We start from the raw sequence: 12162 nt of genomic DNA on the forward strand, positions 1-12162 counted from the left end.
CTGATTTTCTGGCTCACTCTATTTCTCTGTACAATTGTTCGTTATACTCATTCGAGTTAGGCCATTAACACAATCCTACTCTTATTTTTGCTTTCCCAGTGCTTACATCAGTCCAAACTGACTCAACAGTGCACTGTCCACCCATCTCAACCGGATGCACTTTTGAATGTCCAAATATAAAAAAAAAGATTAAATGTTTAAAATAAAATTGTACCTAAAAACGTCTTTGTAGGTATCGAGATGTTTCTATTGGTGTCATTCTCTCAGGGTTTTCAATTTTTGGGATTTTTTTAAGTATTTCTTCCAAATAGTTTGTCAATGGTATTCTGTACAATAAGTTTAAAAGAAGAAAATGGTTTTCTTCTTTTAAATTTTTAAAGAGAAATTGTCTAAAATTATTTTAAAAGAAGTTTTATTTCTCTCTGTATATTCTCCGATTTATTTTTCCTGTTTTCCATTTAACAGATATACTTTTTGTTTGCCGTTTTCTTTTTGGTGTTCATAGTATTAATAGTCAACAACTGTGTTTCTTTTCTTTATGCGCATATCTTTACCAGAGTTATTTATTTATTTAGACATCCTTTAATGGATTTAGTGCTTTTCATGAAAAACACTACATTTTTCTAGTAATTTGCTATCCCAATATGGCTTACTTTTTCTTTTTTTTTCTATGAAAACCCCAAACACGAAAGGTATCAAAACCTATAGTACTTAGTACCATGCATGGGTTGAAGGAGAAGTATTGGGGGGGGGGGGGTGCCGGAAACTTTGCTCTAGAGACTAAACATGGGTTTCACCACTTCAAGCCTCCAATAAGCAAAGTGGTGGTATTTCACCGGTGTGATTCTCATAAAAATGTTGTTCACAGTTACTGGTACTGGAATCATTAACACTAAATGAGGTAAGGAAATGAACTTTTTCTGAATAAGCCAAAAATAAATAAAATAATAAGTATAATTTAAAAAATAATAATAAATAAATAATAATAATAATAATAATAATAATAATAGTAATAATAATAATAACGCAGAATATTCCATTCACTGTCTCAGTATCGATCACCTTGGGTTGTAACTTATTCTAGTTCATCTATTCATCCGAGATCATTCAGGTTCATGCCTTACTTTCCCTTACCCTACCCTCCTACTTCTCCTTCACTTTGTTTTTGAAAAAAAAAAAAAAATAATAATAAATAGTGTTTCAGACTGTCTCCAAAATAGCAGGAGTATTATTTTAGCTGTAAGAAAATATTTCAATAAAGGTTATTAACAAATATTCTTACATTGGCTTCAGCCTTGTCTTCGCGCAAAAGATAATCTTTCTGATATTCTTCACTCATCACTAGAAAATAAATTAGGAAATGCATTAGAAAATCCTCATTAATTACTGTACAATACAAATTTTATAATGTAATTAAAGACATCGTTCATAAAACTATTTTTTGAACTTCGTACAGAAAAATTGACAATAATCACTTTATAAAATTTCAAATAAAATTTAATTTCTTTCATTCTCTTTAATATTGATCTAAGAACTACACAATAAGTTTCTATTCACAGCAGTCAAATATCTGCTCATATAAAACGCCATCGCGATATGAATTTCAATCAGCCAAAGAAACTTTTCAACAAATAATCTTATTTGCGAAGTAAAGTTGCCCGCCATAGTTCACGTGGCAAGGAGAATTAAATTGAACTACCGTAATTGGAAAACAGGACAAGAAATTATTATTTGTTTAATTTATCAAGAAGAATAAGAAATACACCGAAGGCTTATATTATTTACCATATCAAAAACCGCCTTAAAAAGAAATGGTTTATTTTATGCAAGAATAATTCACATTAAGAGGATATAACGGATTTTTCATTTATGACCCGTAGGATACATAAACGGTGTTAAGTCCAAGTGTTGTCTAGCATCTAGAGCCACACCAGAAGCAATTTCAATCAACACTCGACTCATTCTCATCAGAAAATCCTAAATTTTTGGCTTACGCTGATAACCTTAAATCATTCGTTCGTTCACTGAAATACTGTAGTGTTGCAGTGCTAATTCCGCCTTTTCCTCTAAATCTATAATAAATATATTAATTTTAATTTCTCATAATTCCCCTATTTGGTTATTATCCAAAACCTCATTTATTGACAATTTTAGAGTTATTAAAACTGAGTATTAAAGCAGGTTAGATGTCTTTAAATCTTTAAATTGGAACCTGTTATAATGGCGTCTAAAAAATAGCAAAATTAGCCACAGCAACTATATATTAAAGAAAGCCTATCTAAACTCTACAGAAGCCTGCAATTGCTGGCCAACGATGCTATCTTTGGACTTCAGAAACCCATCCTACATACGCCTATTTGGAGCATTATTCAGAGCAAATGGTAGCAAGGATGCAACGAACTTATGAAATAGTTCAGCAACATCTGGAAAACGCTGCACAAACCCAAGAAAGATATCGCTCTACTAAGGCCGTAGATAAGCAGATTAGGGTTGGAAGCATAGTATATCTTTATACTCCGACGGTTAAACCAGGTAGGACACGCAAGTTGTCACGTCAGAGTAGTGGACCATATCGGGTTATATCTCAAGCATCTGAAGTCAACTATCAGATTCAGCACATATATCACCCGAGGGATAAACAATTAGTTCATGTGGATAGGTTAACTAAAGTCATAGAATGCAAACCGTTTCCAGAACTACGTTTAGAGCTATCAGAAACTACTTCCTTACCTGAACAAACCTCTGAACACACAAAACCAAAAGAGGTATATGTTGAATCAGAAGAAGAAGAACAAGAATGGATTGACCCAGAGGTTTACCAGGTGCCAAGTCTGCCCGTTTCAATCCCGTTAAGGTATTTACCTAATAAGAATCAAAAACAATCAACAGTAGTAAAGCAAGAACAACAAACAGTTTCACAGAGTCAAAGGCAAGAGGATAATGCCACTTTGCCAAGCAGAAAACAGCAAGTGCATTCCCAGCCAACACATCAATATAATCTACGGAGTAGAAGTCATGAGCCCCAGCCTGAATATAAGGAAGTGAAAATACTTCCCCAGTCACAAAATGAGACAACTGCTCCTGAAATAGTTCAAATGACAGATGAAGAAATGGACCAAAGCGGTCCCTCCGAAAATATTGTGAAAGAAGATATAGAGAATAATATTGAACTTCAAACTCAGCCAGCTCAGATTTGCTCCGAGGAAAGGGCAGAAGCAGCACTGCCACACCCTGAAAATCCGAGTATGTATGATCGACTTGTACAGTGGGCAACAGAACCTATATTCGAACCCAATACCGAACCAACTTCAGAACGAAATTGGGCGAACAAGGGATATGATTATGTAGTGAAGTTCCTAGATGCGTTGAAATGAGCATAATCCCAAGAATTAGCATTTTCATGTATTGTATCTACTGGCTTAATTTAGCATCAAAGAGGTTACCATAATGGAAAAAAAAGGGGGGAAAGGATAGATGTCATTCGACTCTATCATTAAGTTTTATCAGCAGTTATATTATTGGATAGCCCAACAAGCACAGAGTATTAAATGGTATAGTTGAGACACAGGATAGAGAAATCAATTTATCCTAACTGTAAATTGCAAGCAAAAGCATAAGTTATTTGTAGGAATCAAAAAAAAAAAAAAAAAAAAAAAAAAAGTGAATCGTCCAGAACTTTTAATTAACTAATATTAAACAACCACTGTTACTGAGCAGGTAATAATATTTTTCGCTGCAAAATATATTTTGAGTATGCAAAATTTAAAGGAGGAGAGGAAGGATGCAATTAGTCTAGGGTATATCCGGAAATCCCCTAGTTTCTTTTTATTTCCTCTCTCTCTCTCTCATTGCATGTCTAAATTCAAGTTCAAGAAAGAAGATTCAGAATGATATCTAAGGAAGACAATAATCGTGCTTTTTGGAGATGAGATGAGGCATTTAGCCTGGGGACGGCTGGTTCCTCCCAGTTACTACTTGTCTTTATCATGTTTCTAAAGAATAAGAGTTAAAAAAAAAAAAAAAAAAAGAGGTATCATCTGAAGTCTAAGGTCAAAATAAGGGAATCTTCTTCTTGTGCTGTTTTAAAAAGAAAACTCATTTTACTCTCAAATAAAGGTTTGGAGCAATCTAAATCAGAATTTTAGTTCTACAAATAATTTTAAAATAGAACTTTATCTACTAATTATAACTCTTTTACATATGGAATTAAGGAGTTATTGACATTACATAGGAATGTCAACACAGAGCAAATACATAGTTATTATCGATTAAACTGTATGAAAAAAAAAAAAAAAAAAAAAATTTGTTGTTTCTTCATGCTACATAAATTACGATTATCCCTGTGCTAACTTACATCACTCAAAACCTATCCATAAGGAATGACATGTGGCTATAAGTACTCTGAACTTTTGAGGCAAGACGTTTGCTTTGAACAAATAAGGTAATGTCTATGAATTCCCTTTTTACTTTGACACACAGAGGCAATTATACGAAAATTTGGAGCAGAGAAATCTTTTGTCATGGATAAAGAAACCCCTTCAAGTGAGTGTTCCCCAGGAGTTCTTATTAACCCTGGGACCTTTAAAGTTTCTGTTTATCTCACAAAAGGGTAACATTGTTGAAGGAATTATACATTTATTAGGAAGAGAGGAGTGTTGAAGATTATCTTGTGTTATATGTTGGGATTTGATTAGAAATAGACATTGTTTACCCAAGTACGTTATCTATGTGATCTATATAATAGTGGGAATAATTTTAGCACTTGTCTTTTGGTATGCAAAGCTCATACTAGGGTCAGTATGGCAGACAATAAAAGGTATGTTTCTTATGGTAAAAAGTGTGTGGAAAGTGTTCAAAATTATATGGAGAATGACTATATTAGCAGGACTGACTACTGGAAAATCAGTGAGAACACTGCAGGAAGGTGAGAGAGTATATAGATCATGCGTAACTGAATCTTAGACAGGAAGTAAGAGTAACATTGTTACAGGTTTTCCTATAAGAATCATCCAGTTATGTAAAAATCGGAAGGAGGAAGAAGCAATTAGGGTAGATTCTCTCTCACTTTGTATATCTAAAGCTTAGAGAGATGAATAAAACTAAAGATCAACATTCAGATGTTGAGTGAAAGATTCTTCTTTTTCTCATCAAAAAAAAAAAAAAAATGAGGGAAGGGAAGAAGAGGAAGAAGTAACAAAAGAAGTTTTATATTTGTCTTCTCACTCCTCCTGAAAAAAATTGAGCCTATCAAATTGAACGATCAAAAAAAAAAAAAAAAAAAAAAATGTTCAACTCTGATTTTAGTATTTTAGATCTTGGAAGTAAATTTAATGAAAAAAAAAAAAAAATTCCACTATCTCCTACATTACAGTTTTATTTTACTTTAGGCCCAAAGAGAGAAAAAAAAAAAGGGGTAATGTTATTTTTTGATAGAAATACATACCAGAATACTCATCAATATGAGTTCACCAACACAAGTTGTGTTCCTGCTAGCTACGCTACTTATTCGGTGTACGCCTTATCATACTGGTATCTTCATTCTTCAGCCATTAGATAGAGAGGCCATTACTGGTCAAACTATCATCATCCCCTGCAGATTAGTTTCAAATCTCACAGTCACTGTAAAATGGTTTTTCAACGGAAAAAGCACAGATCACCTTTTCAGACCATCAGGGCTTCCTGATTATAAAATTGTCGGATCACCTAGAGAGAATGATTTTGCATTGCAAATCACCCAACTGCAGCTGCAAGATGAAGGCAAATATTTTTGCCACGTTCAAACTAAGGATGGACGTCAATTCCGATCAAGTACAGCTATTGTAACAATTTATGTTACGCCTCTACCACCTCTAATCGGAGAAGGCTCATTCCTTAATGGGAACGAAGGGGAGCAAGCCACTCTTACATGCAAATCTTTAGCAGGAAAAGCGATTTTGAGATGGATTCATTTTAATGGTAATCCCATCAACGGATCAGTACAAACCAGTCAGGAATTATGGTCAGACAAAATAAGAGTGAATACCTATTTGAAATGGATAACCACTCTATCACCAGAGTATGATAAGAAAGCATTTACCTGTGTCGCTAATCATCTAACTTACTTGCATCCTCAAATGGTCTCAATCACAGTCCTAGTGAAGTACAAGCCAAGAATCACTATGAAAACAACCTCAAAAATCGCACGTGAATATGATCGGTTCAAATTAAAATGTGAAGCCAGAGCAAACCCAGATGTTTTCGTTTACAAATGGTTTAAAAACGGAGAACTGCTAATAAAACAAGGAAACGCTTCTCTTGAAATTAAAAGTGTTATGAGAACAAACCATAACGATAACTTCACCTGCTTAGTTCGAAACGAACTAGGAACAGCCCAAGCTTCCTTCAAAATGACAGTGTCTTACGGACCCATTTTATATATAATTTGAACGATATTGCTACAATCCAAGGAAATCCAGTTTTGCTACAGTGTGAAGCTAGAGGAAATCCACTTCCAGTAATAAAATGGTATTTCGAGGATAAGATTATTCAAAGCAGTATCATTTCTACTTTATCAATTCCTAAGATGACACGTCAAACGTCAGGTCGCTACACTTGTACAGCAGAAATCTTAAACTATCCTTTAGTGAAAGACCAGGCATTAATTTATATAAAAGGATCACCAGAAGGAAACTGTAAAACACACTTAGCAAGTTTAGGAGACGGCATTCGGCTACAATGTATTTTTTAAACATGTTCCTCCTCTACAGAATGTGACCTGGAAAAATACCATGACTAATGAACTACTAACCACTCATTTGGAAATATGGAATCAACGAGATGTATCCAGTACTCTCAACATCGACTCAGTCCAAGCAAAACAATTTGGCTTTTATGAATGTCTTGTATGGAATCAATGGAGCCAATTAAAATTAGTGGTGCATCTAGAAAGGAATTGGTCTCGTGAAGCAGTATACCTTACGTTAGGAATTCCAGCTATAGTATTGATCTTAATCACACTAGGAGCAGTGTTATGGAAGCTATGGAAGTGTGGAAGCATCAATATGGAAACTACAAATCAAACACGCACTTATCAAGTTTATTATAGTGAGAATGACAACGATCGGGTAAGCATTACCAGCCTAGAATAAGAAGAAAAGGGGGAGGAAAAACCTTTCTCCTCTTCCCTGACGTCTAAAGGAGCTATGGAAGTGATTTTGTTTTTTTTTAGGAAACACTCAAACTGTGTGTGCAGGGACTCATTGTCCTGTGTGTGAAAAAAAAAAAAAAAAAAAAAACTTTCGAGTGAATTAAAAGAAACACTTAGAACTTTGAACTTTATGAATGCTTCTGTTGACATTCTACTGACATTCAAATGAAATTTTAATGGAATAACTATGTTAGAGTGATATACTTGGAATAGTAATTGTGAAATAATCATGGAAGTATTAATGCTTTTAAAGGTTTAAATTCTTGAAAATAAAAAAAAAAAAACATTTGATTGTTATTTTTCTATTATTGGTCAGTGTTATTTATAGTTATATATTAGCATTATGAAAAACACATATATAAATATAATGATAAGCACATGTATTAACTTTGGTTATTTTATTACATGAACAATGTATCATGCTTGGAGAAAAATCTTGGAAGACGATTATGCTATGGGAACGATGTGCATCAATCTTAAAAACAGAAGTGTACTACAGCCTGGCAGACCAACGAAACATTGTGCTTTTTTTTTTGATAAAAGGACTAGTGGACACTTGAGAAGGCATCACGAAGATAAGAAGTGTATTCCTTATAAAGCTGTGCGTGCACGAAAATGTGTGAGGATATCCAAAGGAAGATTTAAGAACTTATTATTGTTCATGATACAATATTACTAATGTTATACCAATATTATAATATCATAGATATTAACCTTTTAGTATTTTGTGTTTGAAAATATATATAGTTTAGTTGTAGAGGCAGTTGTAAAGGAAGAAGCCATCTTTTACTTTGGGAATCTTAGTTTAGGGCCCGATTTGGTTTTTCAGAATTGAGAAGAGTGATTTTCTTCTAAATCCCCAGTCTCAATTCTGAAAAATGGGGGAGCTGAGGAAGATGTTGCAGTGCTAATTCCGCCTTTTCCTCTAAATCTATAATAAATATATTAATTTTAATTTCTCATAATTCCCCTATTTGGTTATTATCCAAAACCTCATTTATTGACAATTTTAGAGTTATTAAAACTGAGTATTAAAGCAGGTTAGATGTCTTTAAATCTTTAAATTGGAACCTGTTATAATGGCGTCTAAAAAATAGCGAAATTAGCCACAGCAACTATATATTAAAGAAAGCCTATCTAAACTCTACAGAAGCCTGCAATTGCTGGCCAACGATGCTATCTTCGGAGCCACCTACGGGTTACATTTTTATAAACACAGAAAGATGCACTTAGCTTGACATGCAAATGATGACGACAGAAAGGGGGGGGGGGGGGGGAAATCAGAAAGATACACACACCCATGTGAACGGATATCGTAGATTCCTCCGAGCATCATAAACTCGGTGAATATGTAAGCTAGAGACTCTTCATTTTCCTAATAAGGAGCTGGTGAAGTGTCTACACGTCTGGCCAGAATGTTTGGTATATGGCGTAATCGAGGATGATGGTGACTCCTCGATTAAGTGTCCCATAACGTGGGAGTTCTCCAATAAGAGAAAGGAAAATGTATAAACAATAAGGGAGAACTAGAGCTATAAAAGCAGGTCCTCGAGACCCAAAGAGAGGAACGGGAAGAGTCGGAGTCCAGAGGGAAGTCAAAAGGCAGAGAGAACGGGGAGGCCGAAGCAGAACGAGAAGTCGGAGTCCAGAGGGAAGTCGAAAGGCAGAGAGAACGGGGAGGCCGAAGCAGAACGAGAGGTCGGCGTCCAGAGGGAAGTCGAGAGGATAGAAGAAAATAGAGAAGTTCCAGTCACGGAGAATGGAGGGAAGAGCCGCCGCCCAGCCGTATCTTAGACTGGTAAGTTGATGATGAAGAGATAGATTCTTTCTAGCCTCATATAATCTTGTAACTAATAACTGCTGTGTTTAAGAATGATAATCCCAAAGTCTATGATCTTATTATTATCATAATGATTTGATGAATTTATATCTATGTAAGATTTACTTTCTCATGTATTAAACTTTATTATGTTTTGCACTATAGGAGTTTCTCGTTCTCTGCCAAAACCTCACATGCATCCACTAAAACTAAATGTTAAAGCATGATTACAGGTTAAGCGCGGTTATCGAGTAATCAGTTGCATGATTACCCGATAATAATAAGCACAACGCAAAACCCAAACTGCGGGGAAAAAGGTAGAGAAGGGGTAAATATCTCCATCTCTCTTCATCCCTGAGGGTATACGAGGCTTTTGTCCTATAAAAAACCACTAGACGATAAACCAGAACTGAATATACTAAGGTAAATTAAGATGGCAAACCAAAAGAAAAGTATCGGAAACGACGTAACTACACTCAGAACAAAAAGTATAGATTATGCCTAGACTAACTAGTTCTGATGCGGCCACACCCTAGTACACACAAAACCTAAGTATGTAAGTGTAACGAGTATATATGTGTGTGTGTGTGTGTGCGGGGTAACAGTAGACTCGGCAGAATTCGAACTCAGGCCTTTTCCACCCGGTGTGGGGAGAGCATTGACGATATCACTGTGCTACCGCGCAGACTCTTATAATGGTACAGAATATTATTTATATTTGAATAAATTTGAACGAACGTTCTGTTGATACTGGTACACTATCATAGCTATGCCCATTATTTATGTTCTCGTTTTAATTAATATAATTATATATATTAGAAATAAAGATAGTAGAGATTTTTCACGAATGAGCCAAGAATAAAACTTCACAAGAATTGTGATATTAGGACTGTGAAGACACAAATTTCTTTTTATACTCCGGCATGACCACCAACCAGGTCAGAGGAATTTACAGTAAATCATGAATACAATCATTACTCGTATTTAGTAGTCACGGGCTTGAACCATGAACCTCAAAGTAAATACAGCAATAAATCGTTCTGCATTTTTTTTTTTTTTTTTTTTTGTTTTTGGCTGCTGACCCTTGATGAAGAAGTTAAAATCATAGGATCTAAAGCATTAAGTGTTATTTGTAGAATATTATTTTATTTTTTTTACCTGCTTTTATTTCTGTGGCACTCATTTCATTTTTTCCATTGTAACTCCATCTGACAGGTCAGCATTTCTCCACTCACACTCTGATCAACTTTTCTACGTTCCATTATGGTTGGGTATTTCTGATAGGACTAGTAGTAACCCGTGTCCATAAACCATCCCTATATTTTAACTTATCAGTCCTATTTTTCCAGTTACTTTTCATTGCAACTCATTATTATTAATACTATGTATATGTTTATATTATATGTAAATTTATTTAAGCTATCATCTTCTACTAAAAGTGATGGAAATTTTTCGACAAAAATCACCTGCTCTATGGCTGAACGCGAATTTCGCCCATCCATCTTCCTGCTTTCAGTCTTGGGTACTTTGTGCGCAGTGCCTCGTGATTTACATCAAAAATTGCCTGATTCTGCTGTGCTTACTCTAAACAACAGCGTGTTTTAGAGCAGGTAGACTGCATGATATAAGTGAAGCATAAATTATAGTGTATCGATTGGTTGTACGGTTTAGATGCATCAGCAACTTAGGCAACATTTCGGCGTATATAATATATCTGTAAATTGCGTGTGTTCTGTAGTGGACTTACCGTTTGCTGTGGAGGAAAGGGTCAAGTTTAGCCTCGCCTGAGACCGACTAACTCAGCCATGTTGTGAAAAAGATATTCATAGACTCATTGACGGGATTCGAACTCGCGTCTTTTCCCCCTGATATGAGAAGACTGCAATTCTACCAATTCTCATACTAACCGTCATAGCAGATGAATAATACATCCAAATAGCACCAGCAAAATTAAAAAATTAAAAGCATACTGTTATATGCATTTAATTTTTCATTATTGCGAGATATCAGGATGGTGCGATTTATTGCAAGATGCAAAGGTCATGGCAAACAGTTGTTCTCAAAAAACAAAAAAGAGATTAACGAGAATATTCATGTCTGAGGTGGATTGTTGCCTTTCGGTGAAAACTGCTTTCAGTTAATAAAACATATGACCCTAAAAATAGCAGTTGATGTTTCATTCAATTATCAGCAGTACATAATTTTCTCAGTTTTCTGTTTTCCCGAGGAACTTGTATCACGCAAAATCATAATTACATAAAACCAAATGCTTAAATAAACAGTCACTCCAAACTACACAGTTTACGCTGCGCCGAGTTAAGATTAAAATAAATGTTTGCAGAAGAATCTCTTGAAAGGATAAATAATAATATTTTAAAATATATTTTTATATTTTAATTTTTTCGCTAACGAAAATACTGTACATTGAAACTTGCTGACGTATGGGTTAAGAGGAATGCAACTAATGCTATGAGACATCAGTATAATATGTCTACAGATTGCCGGATTTCTGGAGGATAAATCAAGGTTCGGGTGAAAAATCCATGTTACTCTCCTAAAATAGACTAACTCAGCTACGTTGTGAAAAGAGCCCATAAAACTTTAGCATCATTGACAGGACTTGAACACACTTCTTTTCCACCCGTTGTGGGAAGACGGTGATTATTCTCTATGCTATTTGCAATGGCTCAAGATATATATTATCTCTTTTACTATATTTTTGAAAATTTTCTGGATCTGTGAACTAAAATGGAGAAAAAAATACAGAAAGTAATTTTTGCATTCTGTTTAATAATTTCATATTCTCTATGCTATTTAAAAGAAGGATTTATTCTTTTGAGGAACCTTTTCGTCTGAAACGATAAAGCAACACCAGTTGGAAAAAAAAAAAAAAAAAAAAAACAAGGAAACTATGACAACTAAATCAGCCAAATGGGGCCACTATGGCTACTTCAAAGGTTGCTAAAATGCAATGTACCTTGCAATTTTCTAATGCTGATATCTTGCAGTTCCTAACGGTATGGATCCTGTCAAGGCGAAATAGTTTATTTTTCTATTTAATTGCATTTTTCTCCTTTTTGCTTTAAATCAGCAAATTTCGAACGCAAAATCAGAAGAGGAAACAATATTATCAGACCATATTATGATGTACTTCCAT

The 12162-nt window shown here is 34.6% G+C and overlaps 1 protein-coding gene across 1 annotated transcript; it reads left to right on the top strand.

Moving 5' to 3' along the window:
* The first annotated feature begins 5459 nt into the window (after positions 1–5459).
* Positions 5460–6425, top strand: LOC150089794 (irregular chiasm C-roughest protein-like). The gene has a single exon (XM_090390103.1). It carries the CDS (start codon positions 5460–5462, stop codon positions 6423–6425), a length of 966 nt encoding a protein of 321 aa, XP_090246229.1.
* Positions 6426–12162: the final 5737 nt, after the last annotated feature.

The sequence above is a fragment of the Mastigoproctus giganteus genome, chromosome 2 (assembly GCF_048544385.1).
Source record: "Mastigoproctus giganteus isolate SK-2022 chromosome 2, ASM4854438v1, whole genome shotgun sequence".
Classification (NCBI taxonomy): Eukaryota; Metazoa; Arthropoda; class Arachnida; order Uropygi; family Thelyphonidae; genus Mastigoproctus; species Mastigoproctus giganteus.

Bases quoted from the DNA above. Each gene is read 5' to 3' on its own strand.
- LOC150089794 (XM_090390103.1), top strand. From the start codon at position 5,460: ATGAGTTCACCAACACAAGTTGTGTTCCTGCTAGCTACGCTACTTATT.